General features: G+C 39.3%; 1 protein-coding gene across 1 annotated transcript; it reads left to right on the top strand.

Moving 5' to 3' along the window:
• The first annotated feature begins 6277 nt into the window (after window positions 1-6277).
• chst3a (carbohydrate (chondroitin 6) sulfotransferase 3a) lies at window positions 6278-12539 on the top strand. The gene is made up of 4 exons (XM_054600664.1): window positions 6278-6611; window positions 8980-9135; window positions 10090-10644; window positions 11843-12539. Exons 2-4 carry the CDS (start codon window positions 9056-9058, stop codon window positions 12537-12539), a joined length of 1332 nt encoding a protein of 443 aa, XP_054456639.1. The 5' UTR covers window positions 6278-6611; window positions 8980-9055.
• The last annotated feature ends 2658 nt before the right edge of the window (window positions 12540-15197 follow it).

The following is a 15197-nucleotide window of genomic DNA, read 5'->3' as shown; positions in this document are numbered from 1 at the left end:
CGTTGAATGGTCTCAGTGTATCCTGAAAGCATCAGAGTAGAGTCTCGAATCAGGTAGTTCCCTTTACCAGATGTGCCTCTTTAGTCGAAGTCCAATTCATCAAAGAAGATCGCCCTTAAAGGGTTTAGCATCCACATGATAACAGAAAGAATTCAAGGAATCAAGAGCAGCAGAGGATGAAATATAGTACATACTGATTTGTTTCCTTCTTTGCTGCATGACAAGATAATTATAAGACAAGAGCAGCAGTCATCTGTCTCTGGGACTTAAACACATGAAATTGCTACAACATCAACCAGCTCAGCTTGTCAGGTTAGCTGGAACCGCTCTGCTGACTGTTCCTAGAATTATATCCTGACATGGTGCACCTGCTTTTAGCTATTCTGCTGTACATACCTGACTAACAGTGCCTGGATATCTCAGACTTTAACATGGACACCTTTCAAATGCAAGCAAAAAAACATTTGTTTGCCATCACTTTTAATTACAAACTAACTTAAAGTGTTGTATTTTTTAATGTATTCAAGTATCTTCTCAGGGTTTTTGTTACATTTTAGTATTTCTTTTCTTTTTTTATGTCCCTCCCTTTTTTGTCTCAGTGACTTACATAAAGTACTTTGTATTATCCTGTGTATGAAATGTGCTGCATAAATAAAGTTGCCTTTCCATTTTTGCATTAAATTGTAGGTAAGGAAATACGATTCGCCCTTGTCAGTGGGTAGGGTGTGGCATAAAAATATATCTAATTCAGGCACTCAAGTGGATGGTTGAAGATAAAAAGCCTTCAAAAGAAATGGGCTAGTACATTATAAAAATATTAGTGTTATTTTAAATCAACCAAAAACAATTGTTTACCATGTGTGTTTATTATCTCATGATATAATAAATGCTGAAGCATTTAAATGTATTATAACTACAAAGGACATGTAATTATGGTTGAGAAAATGTTTCCCTCAGCGACATTTGGGTTTGTTGTGGATGATAAGGTTATGTGGTTGAAGTTCAGAGCACGTTTTTGGCCATTCATCAAGAAGCAATGTTGAGGGAGAGAGCTGCAAGTGGAATTAGTTTGGCTCCAGTCCTGTTCATGTCTCTGAAACGTGAGGGTGTGCAGACTTCAAAATAACAGTTTGTCTATGACGTCAAGAACATTTTGGATTACAAGAATCCCAATCATGCAAAAAATACACCATCATACATGTGAAAAAACATCATTATATCAGTCATATATCTCAATTCGAAATAACCTATGTTTACATAGTGTACAGTATTGGTAAAATTATAAATTTAAATATTTGTTTCTGGAAAGATTTGATTTACCAGGTCAAAACTAGAAAAGGAAACTTTGAATAATTTGTAGCCTACAGTGCTTGTGTCTCTAGGATCACTCTGTCTGTTGGAGCACCTGTTGTCAAGACACCCAATTCAGCTTTACCATTTTGGATTATTATTGATAATCTCTAGTGCGGTTTGCCAAGGGCAGAGGTTCGCTTTTAGTCCTGGTCCACTCTAAAACTAGGTCACTCCTTTAATCTCTCCATGTAGAGTATACTGTAGGTTAACAGCCTTTTCATTTCATAAACCTCAGAGAGTGCTAGCAGCGTGAATACAGAGCCATGAACCATGCAAAATCCTAAAAGAAATGACACATTACTTCTGCAGGAATCATCATGGATTGAAAAGAACACCGGCAGAAAAACAACAACAACAAAACCTCGAGGCCTTGGTAGTGGTTGTCACTAGAACCTCAGCAACATACATGATAGACTTTTAAGCAAAAAGAGTGTGCAACCGTAAAATAAATATATGCACACCAAGTAAAAACACATCAAAAACATAAATGCAATTATAGTAAATAAAAGGAATGTCAAAATGGGTGTATGAAACAAAACCTAAGAAGTGATTTTTTTAGTTCATAGAAATATACAAAAGGGAAATCCCTCCAATAAATATGTTTTAAGTAAGTTTAATATGTTTAGAAGCAGTGCAATTGTTAAAAATAAATAAAGGTGCATAACATATTTTTGTAGGTGAATTTGACATGATGCTGATGCACATCATGTTGGCCTTTGGTGCTAAAACTAAGCCTTTGCTCTCAGGCAGACAGCCATCTCTGATACGCCGCTTCAGCGCTCTCCATTCTTTTTCACTGCTGCCCTCAAGTGGCGAAACACTACTAGTGTCCGAGTGAAGTGTGTTTGGAAATATTTAGAATTGTATTTATTTATCTGGATTTGTAAGGACCAATGTATGTACATGATTAAAACATTGACCCAAGTTAGAGAACTTCAAGGTTCTTGAAGCTCATTACTCGTTTCCTTCAAATTCTTCAATTCAATTCAATTTATTTTATATAGCGCAAAATCACAAATTCCAAATTTGCCTCAGATGGCTTTACAATCTGTACACATGCAACATCCTCGGCCCCGGAACCCTCACATCGGCACAGGTAAACTCCTATAAAAAATACCTTTAACAGGGAGAAAAAAGGAAGAAATCTATGGGTGAGTGAAAGAGGAGGGATGTTTCTCCCAGAATGGACAGAAATGTCTGCCACCCGGACTGAAACTGGAAATTGGTTCCACAGAAGAGGAGCTTGATAACTGAGAGCTCTGGCTCCGATCCTACTTTTTGATACTCTAGGAACCACAAGTAACCCTGCATTGAGGGAGCGCAGCTCTCTAGCTTGGGAATAAGGAACTATAAGTTCCTTAAGATAAGACGGTGCCTGGCCAGTTAGAGCTTTGTAGGTAAGTAAAATAATTTTAAATTCTATTCTTGATTTAACAGGGAGCCAGTGCAGAGAAGCTAATACTGGAGTAATATGATCTCTTTTCTTAGTTTTTGTTAGAACACGTGCTGCAGCATTCTGGATCAACTGTAAATATCTAAGAGACCTATTAGAGCAGCCTGATAATAAGGAGTTACAGTAATCTAGTCTAGAGGTAACAAATGCATGAACTAGTTTTTCTGCATCGCTTTGAGAAAGGATTTGCCTATCGAACATTTTTCGCAATGTTACGTAAATGAAAAAAGGCTGTCCTTGAGATCGGTTTTATATAAGAGTTAAAAGACAGATCCTGGTCAAAGATGGTGACTAGTAGTTCTCTTGAATACCTATGTTGAATACACTTATTGTAAGTCGCTTTGGATAAAAGCGTCTGCTAAATGACTGTAATGTAAAAAAATTACTGTAATGTAATATATTTGACATCTGCACATCTGCACGTGCAAACATTTCGTTGAAAGTCGAAAGCAAAAAGCAAAATTCAACGTTTCCCAGGTTTGATATGTAGCCATCAACACTGTGTATGGCAGCATCTTCAAATTCATCATGGTGATCAACTATATAATGAAACAGATCCTTAAGAGCCTCCTTCTTTTCAAATACAGTGCACACTAATCTTGATGAAAAATTCCACCTGGTTGGTGCCACTCTTGGCAGTCGCTTCTGACATATTTCATCAAGCAGCTGCGTTTGTTTTGGCGATCTAGAAAAGAACGCAGCCAGGCCAGAAAGGTGTGAGAAGAAAATTTTGCATTCTCTAATTTTTGCAACACCTTGAGATAGAACCAAATTGAGGGCATGTGCATAACAGTGTATCAAGAGGGCCTGTGGGATCTTTTCCTTTACCTTGGCTTGGACTCCGTTTAACCCCGAGGCCATAATGGCAGCGCCGTCATACCACTGAGCTACAAGTTTTTCCACGCATCCATATTCCTCCAAGAACCCGAGAGCCAGGGCTGCTATGTCCTCTGCCCGTTTGTTTCTGGTCACATCCTCACATTTGATGAATCTCTCTTTTACACCACCGTCTGTTACAAAACGAAGAACAAGCGATAGCTGTGCAGTATTGCTGACATCTGATGTTTCATCCAGCATTACAGCTACAAAAGGTGCTTTCCTTATTTCTTCTTTGATCGTCTCACCCATCACATCTGCTACAGCACTAATCAAGTCATTCTGGATTTGACTTGAGGTTCCAATAAACACTTTGGAAGTGGACAGATGGTAGTGCAAGTCTGCATCATATTCCGCTAAAAACGATAGTAGCTCCAGGTAATTACCACGATTAGCCGATTCTCTGCTCTCGTCATGGCCCCTGAAAGGTAACTCCTGTTTCCCAAGGAAAATCACACAATGGATCAGATGCTTCAAAATCTCCCGATTTTCTTTCACCTTTTCGTTGTGCATCGTCATTTCTCTCGGTCTCTGTTCGTCCAGCTGTAGCTCAATCCTTGTGTCTCCAAAAGTTATCGTTGCCTTAAGATGAGCTGCTGTGTTTTGGTGTTTTTGTGCAGCCTTAGTTAAACAGCTAAGATTCTCGTAACCTTTCCAGTTCCACACACCCTTGTCGGTTCCGAACAACAAGCACTCCCAGCAGTACAGCCTCTTGTGTCGAACTGAGCCCGTAAGCCAAGGGTATCGTTCCCAGTTGCTAGCCTGAAAATGGCGCACATAGCCAGCTTTTGCAGGTTGCTTAAGCTCAAGGTGTTCCGGCGTTGGGCGCCCTTTTTTAACAATGTCCATCTTTTCAATGAAAGGTCGTCTGGAAAAGGGCACTGATAATAATTTGGCGATTATATCGTCTCCAACTGCGACGATGTCATCCCCACCCGCTGCATGAATAATAGCTCCACCTGTTGCCATTTTCAGAGTCTATCAATCGCTAATAAGCACTAAGCTAGGTTTCGTGAGCGGGTCTTCTAGAATACCCTGGACCCGGGAAAATTCTGAGAGAACACGCCCACTGGCTACAAATCCAAATATGATTGGTTGATCAAATTGTCAATCCAAACGTACGCTCTCATTACATTCAATTGTCAGGGGATTCTATCTAGGAAACAGAATACCCTGGATGGAGGATATTCTACCCGGAGACACGGAGAGAAAAATAACAGAAACAAGTCGGCGTAATTTTTAATTTTTATTTTATTAATAAAATGTTATTTTATTTATAGAATTAATCAGATATGTTTGTTTTTTTGTTTTTTTTATATCTGAGGATTCTAGGGCCTTCTCTGAATACCTTGAAGGCCCTGACATTTCGCCACTGCTCTAATTACAGTAACAGGGTTGCAAGTAACAGGGTTGCAAATTAATGCTAATGCTAGCTTTTCTCAGGAATACATGCTAGCTGTGGAATGTAGCATTACGGTCACGGTCAAGGACAAACTTAGTTATATAAATAAAGAGAGAAAACTTTGAAATGCATTTGTCTTATTCTGATAATATGAGTAACAGTGTTGCATTGGTTAGAGTGACACACTCTAAGAAGATTGGAAAAATATAAAAAATAGAACTGACCTTTGGTCTACCTATGGTGTAAGCAGATGGCTTGATGATGTACAGTAATTTCCTGTGTGTCATGTGACTCATTAGTTTTTCTCCTCTGCAAGGCTAAATTGTTTTTGGTAACAGGGTTGCACATGTGTTGTGGGACACACCTTCAGTGAATAATTACTATTATTCAAAATATGTTGAGGATCAAACAAATTGTTTAAAAAATTACAACAGACATATATCAACAAAATCATACCAAAAAAATTGATTTATAAGTTATTTTAACTGTTATATTTCAGTTATTGTTGTTTTTTCTACTGTTTTTTTTATTGCTTATTTATAATACTTGTTTTATTTTATTTTTCATTTTTTATTTTTTATCTTGTCTTCTTCTACTATGTCTCTTGTGTGCACTTTCCTCTATGCTGCTGTAAGCCTGCAAATTTCCCTGCTGCGGGACTAATAAAGGATTATCTTATTTTATCTTATCTTATTTGATATACAATGGGGTCATCAAGAAGGTGGGACAAGAGAAAAATGCCATTTTAGGGGGTGCTCGAGAGCTTGGTATTTTAAATAACATTTTCACTTTTTTTTAACTACCATATTTACATTTTGTCTCAGGACAAGTATAATTTACACAAGAAGTGCATGTTTTAGTATTTTGTGCATGGATTATTTGAAATTTCAGTGGTGGGACAGAAAATGTCCTCCAATTCTGCAATGACCCTGTTATTTCCAGCCAAAAATATAAACTCTACCATTTCTTGTTTGTAGTCTTATCAATGCCTTATTTACATACATAATTGCAGGGTGTTTTGGGATCACGTGACCTCGCCTACATAGGATGTCCCACGCAGGGAGAGGGGGGGGACGTGAAGCGTGGCTTACAGTCTGCTCTCTCGCGCAGTGGCATCCTGCACATGTGGAAAGTTAGGGAAAGTTTCGAATCGATGATATTTAAACTCAAAACAAATTGTAATAAGACTAATTAGTGCATCTAACCTTTTTTTCCCCAGGAGTTCAACAATTACCCCTGTGGCACAGATTTTTTTTTTAGTCTTTTTTTTTAACTCGTTTTAATTCAAATTGCATTCAAATTGCCGTCCGCTTGGCCCTCCTTTAATGTTGGTGTTTCTGCAAGACGTCCGTGCCTCCGCGCTGCCTCGCGTTCATCCGGCAGAGGAGAGGAGCTCGCGTCCGGGGACACAATGAAGCAGTGTGTCCTTGTCCGGCACAATGCAGCAAGATGCAACTGAGGGGACGAAACGGTTTCTCACAAGATCAGGGACGTTTTTGCTCGATTGCAGAGAGAGATCAGCTAAAGGTTTGTAACATCCGATACACGATCATCATCACATCTCATTTTCTTACTGCCAGGGAAGAAAAAAACAACAACAACAGAGCCCCCGGCACACGGTAGAGCTTAAAAGCATCCTGCTGCCATGCGCGAAATTCGTGTTATGAATAACGATCCAAACATGTGTGATGTGCATTTCTTATATGCTGCAGGTATAAACGATGCTTGCGCAAATACGGAGGCTGCAGTAGTCTGCTATAATCAATAACTCTCTCTCTCTCTCTCTCTATTGGAGATGTGAGTTACTCGTATAACCATCTTTTCCAGATTAATTTTCGAATAATCGAAAGCAGCAGAGACTAATAGTAAGCAGAAGTATTCATTAGTCTGTAATCATTGTGGTTCAGTGGTGGGGGTTTTGGGAATGCTCCTGTATTGAATGTCCCCTCCCCCCTAATGACGGTTATAGTATTCAATAGGCTCCACACAGACCCCCAAGCACACACACACACACACACACACACACACACACACACACACACACACACACACACACACATACACATACATATATAGGGGGGTAGTTTGCTTTATTTCCAAATGATATCCAACAAAAATAAATCAATCACATGTAAATGATGAACAGCCCCCATTGAAGAGGTTTTCAGTATTTGCCTATAACACTTCATTGTTTACACTGTAACCCCCCTGGATGGACAGCAAAACCTTCAGTGAGACTTTAGCTTTCTGTGTCTCCATGAGATCCTGCTTCATTTGAAGGCAGCCATTAATGTAATTTGTAGTGAGATGATAAACAGAGTGATGTGCGTTTCTGCTTGAGCAGATAGTCAGATTTGCCAAACGCTCCAGTGACTCTTGAATATGTAAAAGTGCTCAGCTCAAGTGCTTCAGCCTGACAGTTTGACGGCTATGGTGTATTAAGCTCAGATAATTGGGTGATATTTACTTACAGAGCACACAATCACTCCACAAAACGGTGTCTTTTTCCCCTAATGATATGCTTTGTAGGAATTATTCACTGCTGTGACAGGTCCAAATAGCGTGTGTGTGTGTGTGTGCGTGTGCGTGTGCGTGTGTGTGTGTGTGTGTGTGTGTGTGTGTGTGTGTGTGTGTGGAAGGGGGGCGCATGTGGTCTACACTTATTTTTCAGTAACATGAAAGTTGACAATGTATTCGGAATATAGAAATTTGTTTGACTGAATCATTTCAAATGATGTCAAAATAGCTAATTTGTTCAAAAGTCTTTCGGAGGAGCAATGTGACATTAATGCGAGGCTCCATAAATGTGGGTTGTCTTTCTAACTGATTTGCCTGAATATTTATGAGTTCAGGTTGCTTGGATAGGCTTTAACTATGACAGAGTAACATATTACTCCCAAAGGATGTGAAGGATACTACAGTGGAAACCGCTTATGGTGATCAAGTAGTCCGCTTAAAGGGGTTCATTTTGGCTCTTCTAATACATGACAACATGTGGTGTTAAAACTACAATAATTGTATTTTTTTTACTTTACTACGGCAATACTATGCGTCACAGTAACCCGTCCGCTTCTGGTTGGCTACCCCGGGCTGGTGATGCGTGGTCATTTAAATATGACGGGGAAAGGAACGTTTTTATCTCTAAGTAAAAAATATAGTCTCCTCAGAGCTAATGACAAACTGCGAAAAACCAGCTAACGGGTTGCAGCAGTGAAACTTGTTGTTTCAGTCATAATAATCATCTGCTTGTAGTGAACCGGACAGACATGATCACTATAAAGATTTCCACTGTTCTACTTTTCATGATGCAATATCTAGTTTTGATACCAGGCTCTGACTTGCCCTGCATCTTTATGCTTATTAACCATTGCCATAAGCCTCAAAAGATCACTTGGCTGTCGACATAGTGACAAGCAATCTTCTAACATCTAGAAATGATACGTATGAATGTAACTGTACAATGGTGCAACTCAGCAACAGACTCGCTTCTTGAGTTCATGAGAAAGAGATGGGAGTGTTGAAATCACACATCGCTTGAAAAAAAAAATAGCCGTGTCCCCTGACTCGGTGCTATATAGAAGAGAGTTCACTGTGAAAACCAGCCCTGTTTACATTAACTACTTAATTATCTTTTAAGTGTTTCTCTCCCATTTTATTTATGGTTTATGGTTTCAACTTAACCCAATATGTCTGTTTTATGATGTCATGGTGGTGTTGTACATATATTTTTTGTCTTCTTATGCAGCTTTATACTGTATTTACCTATGAAAGCGTTCTCAAGAGTTGAGCCAAACACAGTTTGCAGGAACACGATATATGTTAAGTGTCATCATAAACAATGAATCACATCTATTTTGCATACTCTGTCTTTACTGAAGTGTCTTTCTTATTGCAGAATTAAGCTTTCGTCTCTGCATGGCAAGCTATGGCCAGCACCCAGACTAGACTTTAGACAAATCCAGGACTCAAGAATGAAGACCAAATATGCAATTGCCTTCATCTTTATCGTGGCCCTGGTCGTCATCGAAAAGGAAAGCAACATCCTATCAATGTAAGAGAATAAAGAACAATCTGGCAGTAAGTCACAGGAGAAATGTATTTCTTTGGATGGGGCCATACCTCTGCGATTTGACCTTTCTAGAAAAACATCTGTGCCTGGGCCTGTATCTTGCCTTATGTGTGTATAGCTTCTGTCTTAATATCTACAAATTTTAGGAAAGTTAGTGGTCCGCAGAGATTGTGTGCAGGTGTTTTCTTAGTGGCTAAAGGCCACGTTGTATCTTCGAAACAGCCTTTTGTAACCTTCCCTTCTTCGGAATTCTGGGGACCACCTTCCAAAATAAATGAGAAAAAAATTAAAATGATGGACTGTAAATATCTGTTTTGTAACTGTCGACTGTATTGCCCAAAATAGATGTTCTGTTTACCCTCACCCATCACTATTGCTCTTATGAATCTTCATTTAATGTTTGTAGGATCATGTTTAGTCAGCACACCTTTAGAGCCGATACTGAAGCAGGGTTGTGTCCCACATGACTTTTTCCTTTCAAAATCAGATCCATTTTGTGTCACCGCATCGCATATTTGAATTCTTAAAAATATTCAGAGATAAAAATAACAAGCTTTGTAAATTACTAAAAACTGAAACTTTAAATTGAATCTAGTCGTTTGGCAGCACCTCCGCTGCCCACTGGTTGAGAATAGCTGCTTTAAATGGAATAAAATTCATGTAAATAAGCTTAATGACTTTCCTGCTGAGTTATATGATGAGATTGATACCACTCTCATAAGATAATGGTATTGCCCTTCTCATGTAACACAGCAAGAAAGTGAATACGTTTGTTTCCAATAATAACCATCTATTCCTTTTAAAGGACAGTTAACCTCTGTATCTGTTGCTGTAACTCAAACATACAGTTGCTCCATGTCAAAATGCCAGTTAAGGTAAAATATAAGACCTATCTCAGGTGTTTATACTGCTAATTCGGACGCTCTATCTCTTCAGGGTCTCTGATAAACTGATCCCGAGGCAGATTCCACTGCAGACCCCACAGCCTCCACTGGATTACAGCAACACAACACAAAATGGCTCCCTGGCTACGTTGCTCAAAATGCTGCTCTATAAACTCACTGATGCAAAACTGAATAACTCAAGTCTCTCCGAGGAGCAAGAGGAGCAAAAACTAGATGCTTTAGGCACATCCAACTTTAGCGGTGGCCATAAGCACATATTACTCATGGCTGCCACCCGAACAGGTTCCTCATTTGTGGGGGAATTTTTCAACCAGCAGAGGGACAACATGTTCTACATGTTTGAGCCTTTGTGGCACGTCGAGCGCACGCAGAGCTTGGCCGATGAAGCAATCCCCGGAACAGAGTTGGCAGAAGTCCACCGGGATGTACTCCAGGGGCTCTTCCTGTGTGATTTCTCTCCCCTGGAGAAGTTCATCTTTCCCCCACCTCAGGACCACGTTACCCCCGATCTTTTCCGAAGAGAGTCTAGTTCATCGCTCTGCGAAGAATCTGTCTGCAGTCCCGTAATCAAAGATGTCTTGGAAAGGTATTGTACATTCTCCAGAAACTCACTGTTGTTGATCAAGTTAACAATGTTAGTTGGTTCTTAAAAAGGAACTATAATTGAACAGTGATACAGTTGCAAAGAGGAAGGGGCAGTATTTTTATAATTAGTTTGACCAGTGTAAGGTTCCATATGAAGATATCCTCATGTTCTTCGACATAGAAATCTATCTGGATAATTCGACAATACAATAGGTTTATGTTATGTTTTCGAGGGATGTTAATAATTAAGTGTTTAGCTGTTAACTGACAAAACAAATGTCTAATGATTTATGCTATCAGTTTAAAACTTAAAGAAATATATATAAAAAAACCTTAAGTGAGCCTTAGCCGGAGTTGAGGCTAACTTCAGGGCTAACCACCTTCACTTTGATCAACAGGTGGTAAGCAAAACACAGGGGACTTGGCTTTGGTCTTGAGGAGTTGTAAAATGTATTCACGATAAAATAAACTGGACACACACCGTACTGCTACCGTCACAGCTATAACGCTACAGCTAACGACTTCATATTCATCATCACACATATGCTCTATCTCTCTTGACATGACACTCGCCTATGTAATGCCGGGCTTGCAAAACACTGGTGTAAACCCACACAGTGTATACAAGGCAGACACTCTGAATACCTCACAGCTAACCTAATTGATTCAGTTGAGAATAAAGTGGCCACATGTGTCTACTAAAATGCAAGCAACATCGTGGTTGCTAACTTCCGAACGGGTAGAACTGAGCACGTAGTTTTTGCATTGGTTATCGTTGTAGCTTGGTGGCTTGGTAGGCACTTCAACCACCCCTGCAAGGAACTAATCTTGTGGGTTAATGGTTAAAGAATGGTAGATGAAGGGATGGCCATCGGTCAGGAAAAAAAATTCTATAGCATCCCTAATGTTTACACTTAACGAAATAAGAAAAAAAACAACTTTAAGCAACAAAACTTTGCTTGGTGATTAGATGGTGCTTACCAAAATGCCCCTTTGAAGTCGTAAAATCTTCACACTCTTGTAAATTTGATTTCATAGAATCATTGCTCACCTCTTGTACTGATGATTCAGCCAAGAGAGTTTCATGGCCATACAAGTTTTTGTTCCAAGGAACCATAGATGCTTGAAATTATTCCTCCCTTTTTGCAATTGCATGAAAGATATATTGTCATGCACAAACCATACCACTCTTGTCTTAGGTATCACTGTAAGACTCGTCGCTGTGGGCCGCTGAACTTGACCCTTGCATCCGAGTCCTGCCTCTCCAAGCAACACCACACCATTAAAACTGTCCGTGTACGTCAGCTGGAAACATTGCAGCCTTTGGTAGAGGATCCCCGCCTGGATGTGAGAGTGATCCAGCTAGTCCGAGATCCACGGGCCATCTTAGCATCCCGCATGGTGGCTTTTTCTTCGGAGTACCAGACGTGGAAGGCCTGGGCACAGGACGGCCTGGTCCCCGATGATGATGAGAGAGTGAAGAGGCTCAAAGGAAACTGCGACCAGATTAGGACGTTAGCAGAGGTGGGACTAAGCAAACCTCCCTGGCTGAAGAGACGCTATATGTTGGTGCGTTATGAGGATATCGCCCGCTACCCCATGCAGAAGGCAGAGGAGATGTACAGGTTCACAGGGATACCATTTAGTCCCCAAGCTAGGGAGTGGATACTGAGTAACACCCAGACCACACAGGAAGTTAGCGGGATTTACTCCACCCAGAAGAACTCATCAGAGCAGGCAGAGAAATGGAGATCTAGCATTCCCTTTACACTGGTTCAGGTAGTGCAGAGAGTGTGTGGTCCTACCTTGAAGCTGTTTGGGTACAGATTTGTGGATGATGAAAAGACACTGATCGATAAGTCCATCAGTTTGCTTGAAGATAAACTATTTAATTAATTGAGAGGTCAAAAATGTAGCTGTGAATTTGTGAAACACGCAACCGAAGCCAGGAGAAGCCATTTTTGCACAGACCAAAACTAGTAAGCAATGGTGCCGTAAAAGACACAAAATGTTTTACTGGTGACAGTAAGATTTGGGCCATAAAATAATATTCATACTTACCAATGATGTGCCTCATGGTGACAAATTAAGAGCCACTTGAGTAAGAACATATTTATTTAAATACTGCGTTCACTGAGAAGCCTGGTTCTCAAGCTTTATGTGGCGCTTTGTATTTCATTCAAATTGAAAATGAAATAGCATAAATGTCAAACCTGACTTGTAAGAGATTCTTATTCTTATTGATAGTTGATCATGTTTAGACATTCAGGGATAAACTACAGTGAAAGGGATATGTGTTTTGGTTCTGTGAGTGTGTGTGTGTGTGTGTGTGTGTGTGTGTGTGTGTGTGTGTGTGTGTGTGTGTGTGTGTGTGTGTGTGTGTGGAAAGAGAAGATGTGTCTGTTCATAGGGTTTATGCCGCTAGTGCTACCGTCTAGTTCAACCTGTTTTTTGATAGATCTGTTCTCAACTAGGAAACTGATGAATCAATGTAATGATTCAGTCATGATCAATTTAGATTAGACCTGATGTTCTTTTAAAGGGCTTTACATATCCGACTCAGGTGAAGTGAATGTGGCATTGCAATTTGTGATGTCTTAATCAGGAGTATTTATATGTTACTGTGAAAACACAGAAGGATCTTTGATGTATTTACCAAAAGCCATTTAAAGCAATTCTCAATATACCATAAAAAAGAGGTCAATTAAGATGTATATATAATACTCATGAGGTTATATAAAATGAATAGCTATAGAAAAAATATATCTTACTTCAGATACCTACATGTGCTTTAACATACAAGTGTTGCTTTTCCTTAAAGCCAGTAGCCATAGTATTAATATATTTCTCACTGCTGCCTCCTCACCCCTAAGGAAATAGGTGGTGTTGGGTGGTATTTTACAAAAGCGGCTTCTGTATTGATAAACTGTGTGTCCATGGACACACATTCTTGTGCAAGGGGTTGTTATAATCACCTCCAAACTCAAATAAATAAAATCACCAGAAATATTAAAACTTGCAAAATTCTAAATACTCCCCCTTTAAATGTATTAATTGTGAGATTTCTGTATGTTGATGTTTTTGGTGCCAACTAATATATAAGATGTTCACATGTAACTGTTCTAATGTGGCCTATCACTTTAAGTGAAGTCCAGGTGCTGTTGCGTTAACTGTCACTCTTGATGGTATATAAAGGTATCCACTGTGGCTCTAGTTCAATGGTAGCATTGTGTTCAGCTTGGCTGAAGCACCGCTGACTGCAGTGCTGGTCATGGAAAGGGATATGCATTAGGGGTACATACAGTAGGGGCCTTATACTAACTTAGTGTTTAAAACATAAATATGAATACATAATGACTGGTAGTAACTCACTACTGTAGTATTTAAGCCAAAAAGGGAATACTATGAAATACCAAGTTCAGCTGAGAGAACAAGCGTAGTCAGTTTATGCATTCAACCTATTCGGATACCCAGAGTGGTAATAAAGTTCATAAAGATATGTGTTTGACTGTAATACGGTAGTGGTTCAACCTGCATAGAGATATGATGCTTTTGTGAACTTGAATTAAACGTTTTCATGGTGGAAAAATACTTACTGTTGTAAAGTATCCATCCATCCATCCATCCATCCATCCATCCATCTCCTTCCGCTTATCCGGGGCCGGGTGTAAAGTATCAGGTCTCAATTCAGGTCTCAGTCTCTTAATCAGCTAATGCAAGATAGTTGTAAGTCTGCATAGCTGATTGAAAACAGGTCCTGTCAATGCATAGGCCTATTCAAGATTTAGCCTATCCATGTGCTGTAGCTATGAAAGTCTTGATTTTACTAAGATAAACACCATTGACTTTAATATTTTGCTTTCAGGGAGTCAAGTCTCAAGTCCTCTTTTTTGAGACTTAAATCTTACATGAGTAAGTCTACAGATTTGGTTAAAAGAAACAGTTTGTCAAAGTTAAGGGTTTCTTCAATAACTTGCTGTCAGTGTTTACTTTTATAAATAAGTTACCAGAAGAAACCAAGGGTTAAAGCACAGACTATGCTTAAGCAACTAAAAATGCATGACACACATGTAAATGTTAGTGATTAATAATCAACATTTTCTTGTTGATGCTTTGAAGCTATGAAGCCATCAGTAGTTTTTTTTTTTATGTGTAAATGCTGTTTCTGTCAAACAAAAGAAAAAAAATTCAGCAGTTCAAAAATCCCAAATAAAACCAGTAGTTGCTCACCATTTTAAATGTAACATAATGTTAAAGTGTGGCAAACTACATTACTCGACCATTACAGTAAAGTTTCTTGTACAAACACAGCCACAGTTATTACTGTAGTCTATTGTCATTATGTTAAGACCTAAATGTGTGTGTTTGTATTTTATCTGTTGGCAGGGGTGGAAGTAACACATTTACTTTCGTAACTGTAGGCTAACATACTACATTCATAACAGAAAAACTAAAGTTGCATCAGACAGTTATGCCAAATGGAGAGAGAATGGAACAAAAGAAATCAGAAGGGGGGGGAGAGCTTCAGAGTGGTGACACTGCAAAGAAACACGT

This window comes from Anoplopoma fimbria, chromosome 6 (assembly GCF_027596085.1).
Source record: "Anoplopoma fimbria isolate UVic2021 breed Golden Eagle Sablefish chromosome 6, Afim_UVic_2022, whole genome shotgun sequence".
NCBI classification, from domain to species: domain Eukaryota; kingdom Metazoa; phylum Chordata; class Actinopteri; order Perciformes; family Anoplopomatidae; genus Anoplopoma; species Anoplopoma fimbria.
Note: the sequence above shows the minus strand (reverse complement) of the source record. Positions and strands in the feature narration are given on the sequence as shown.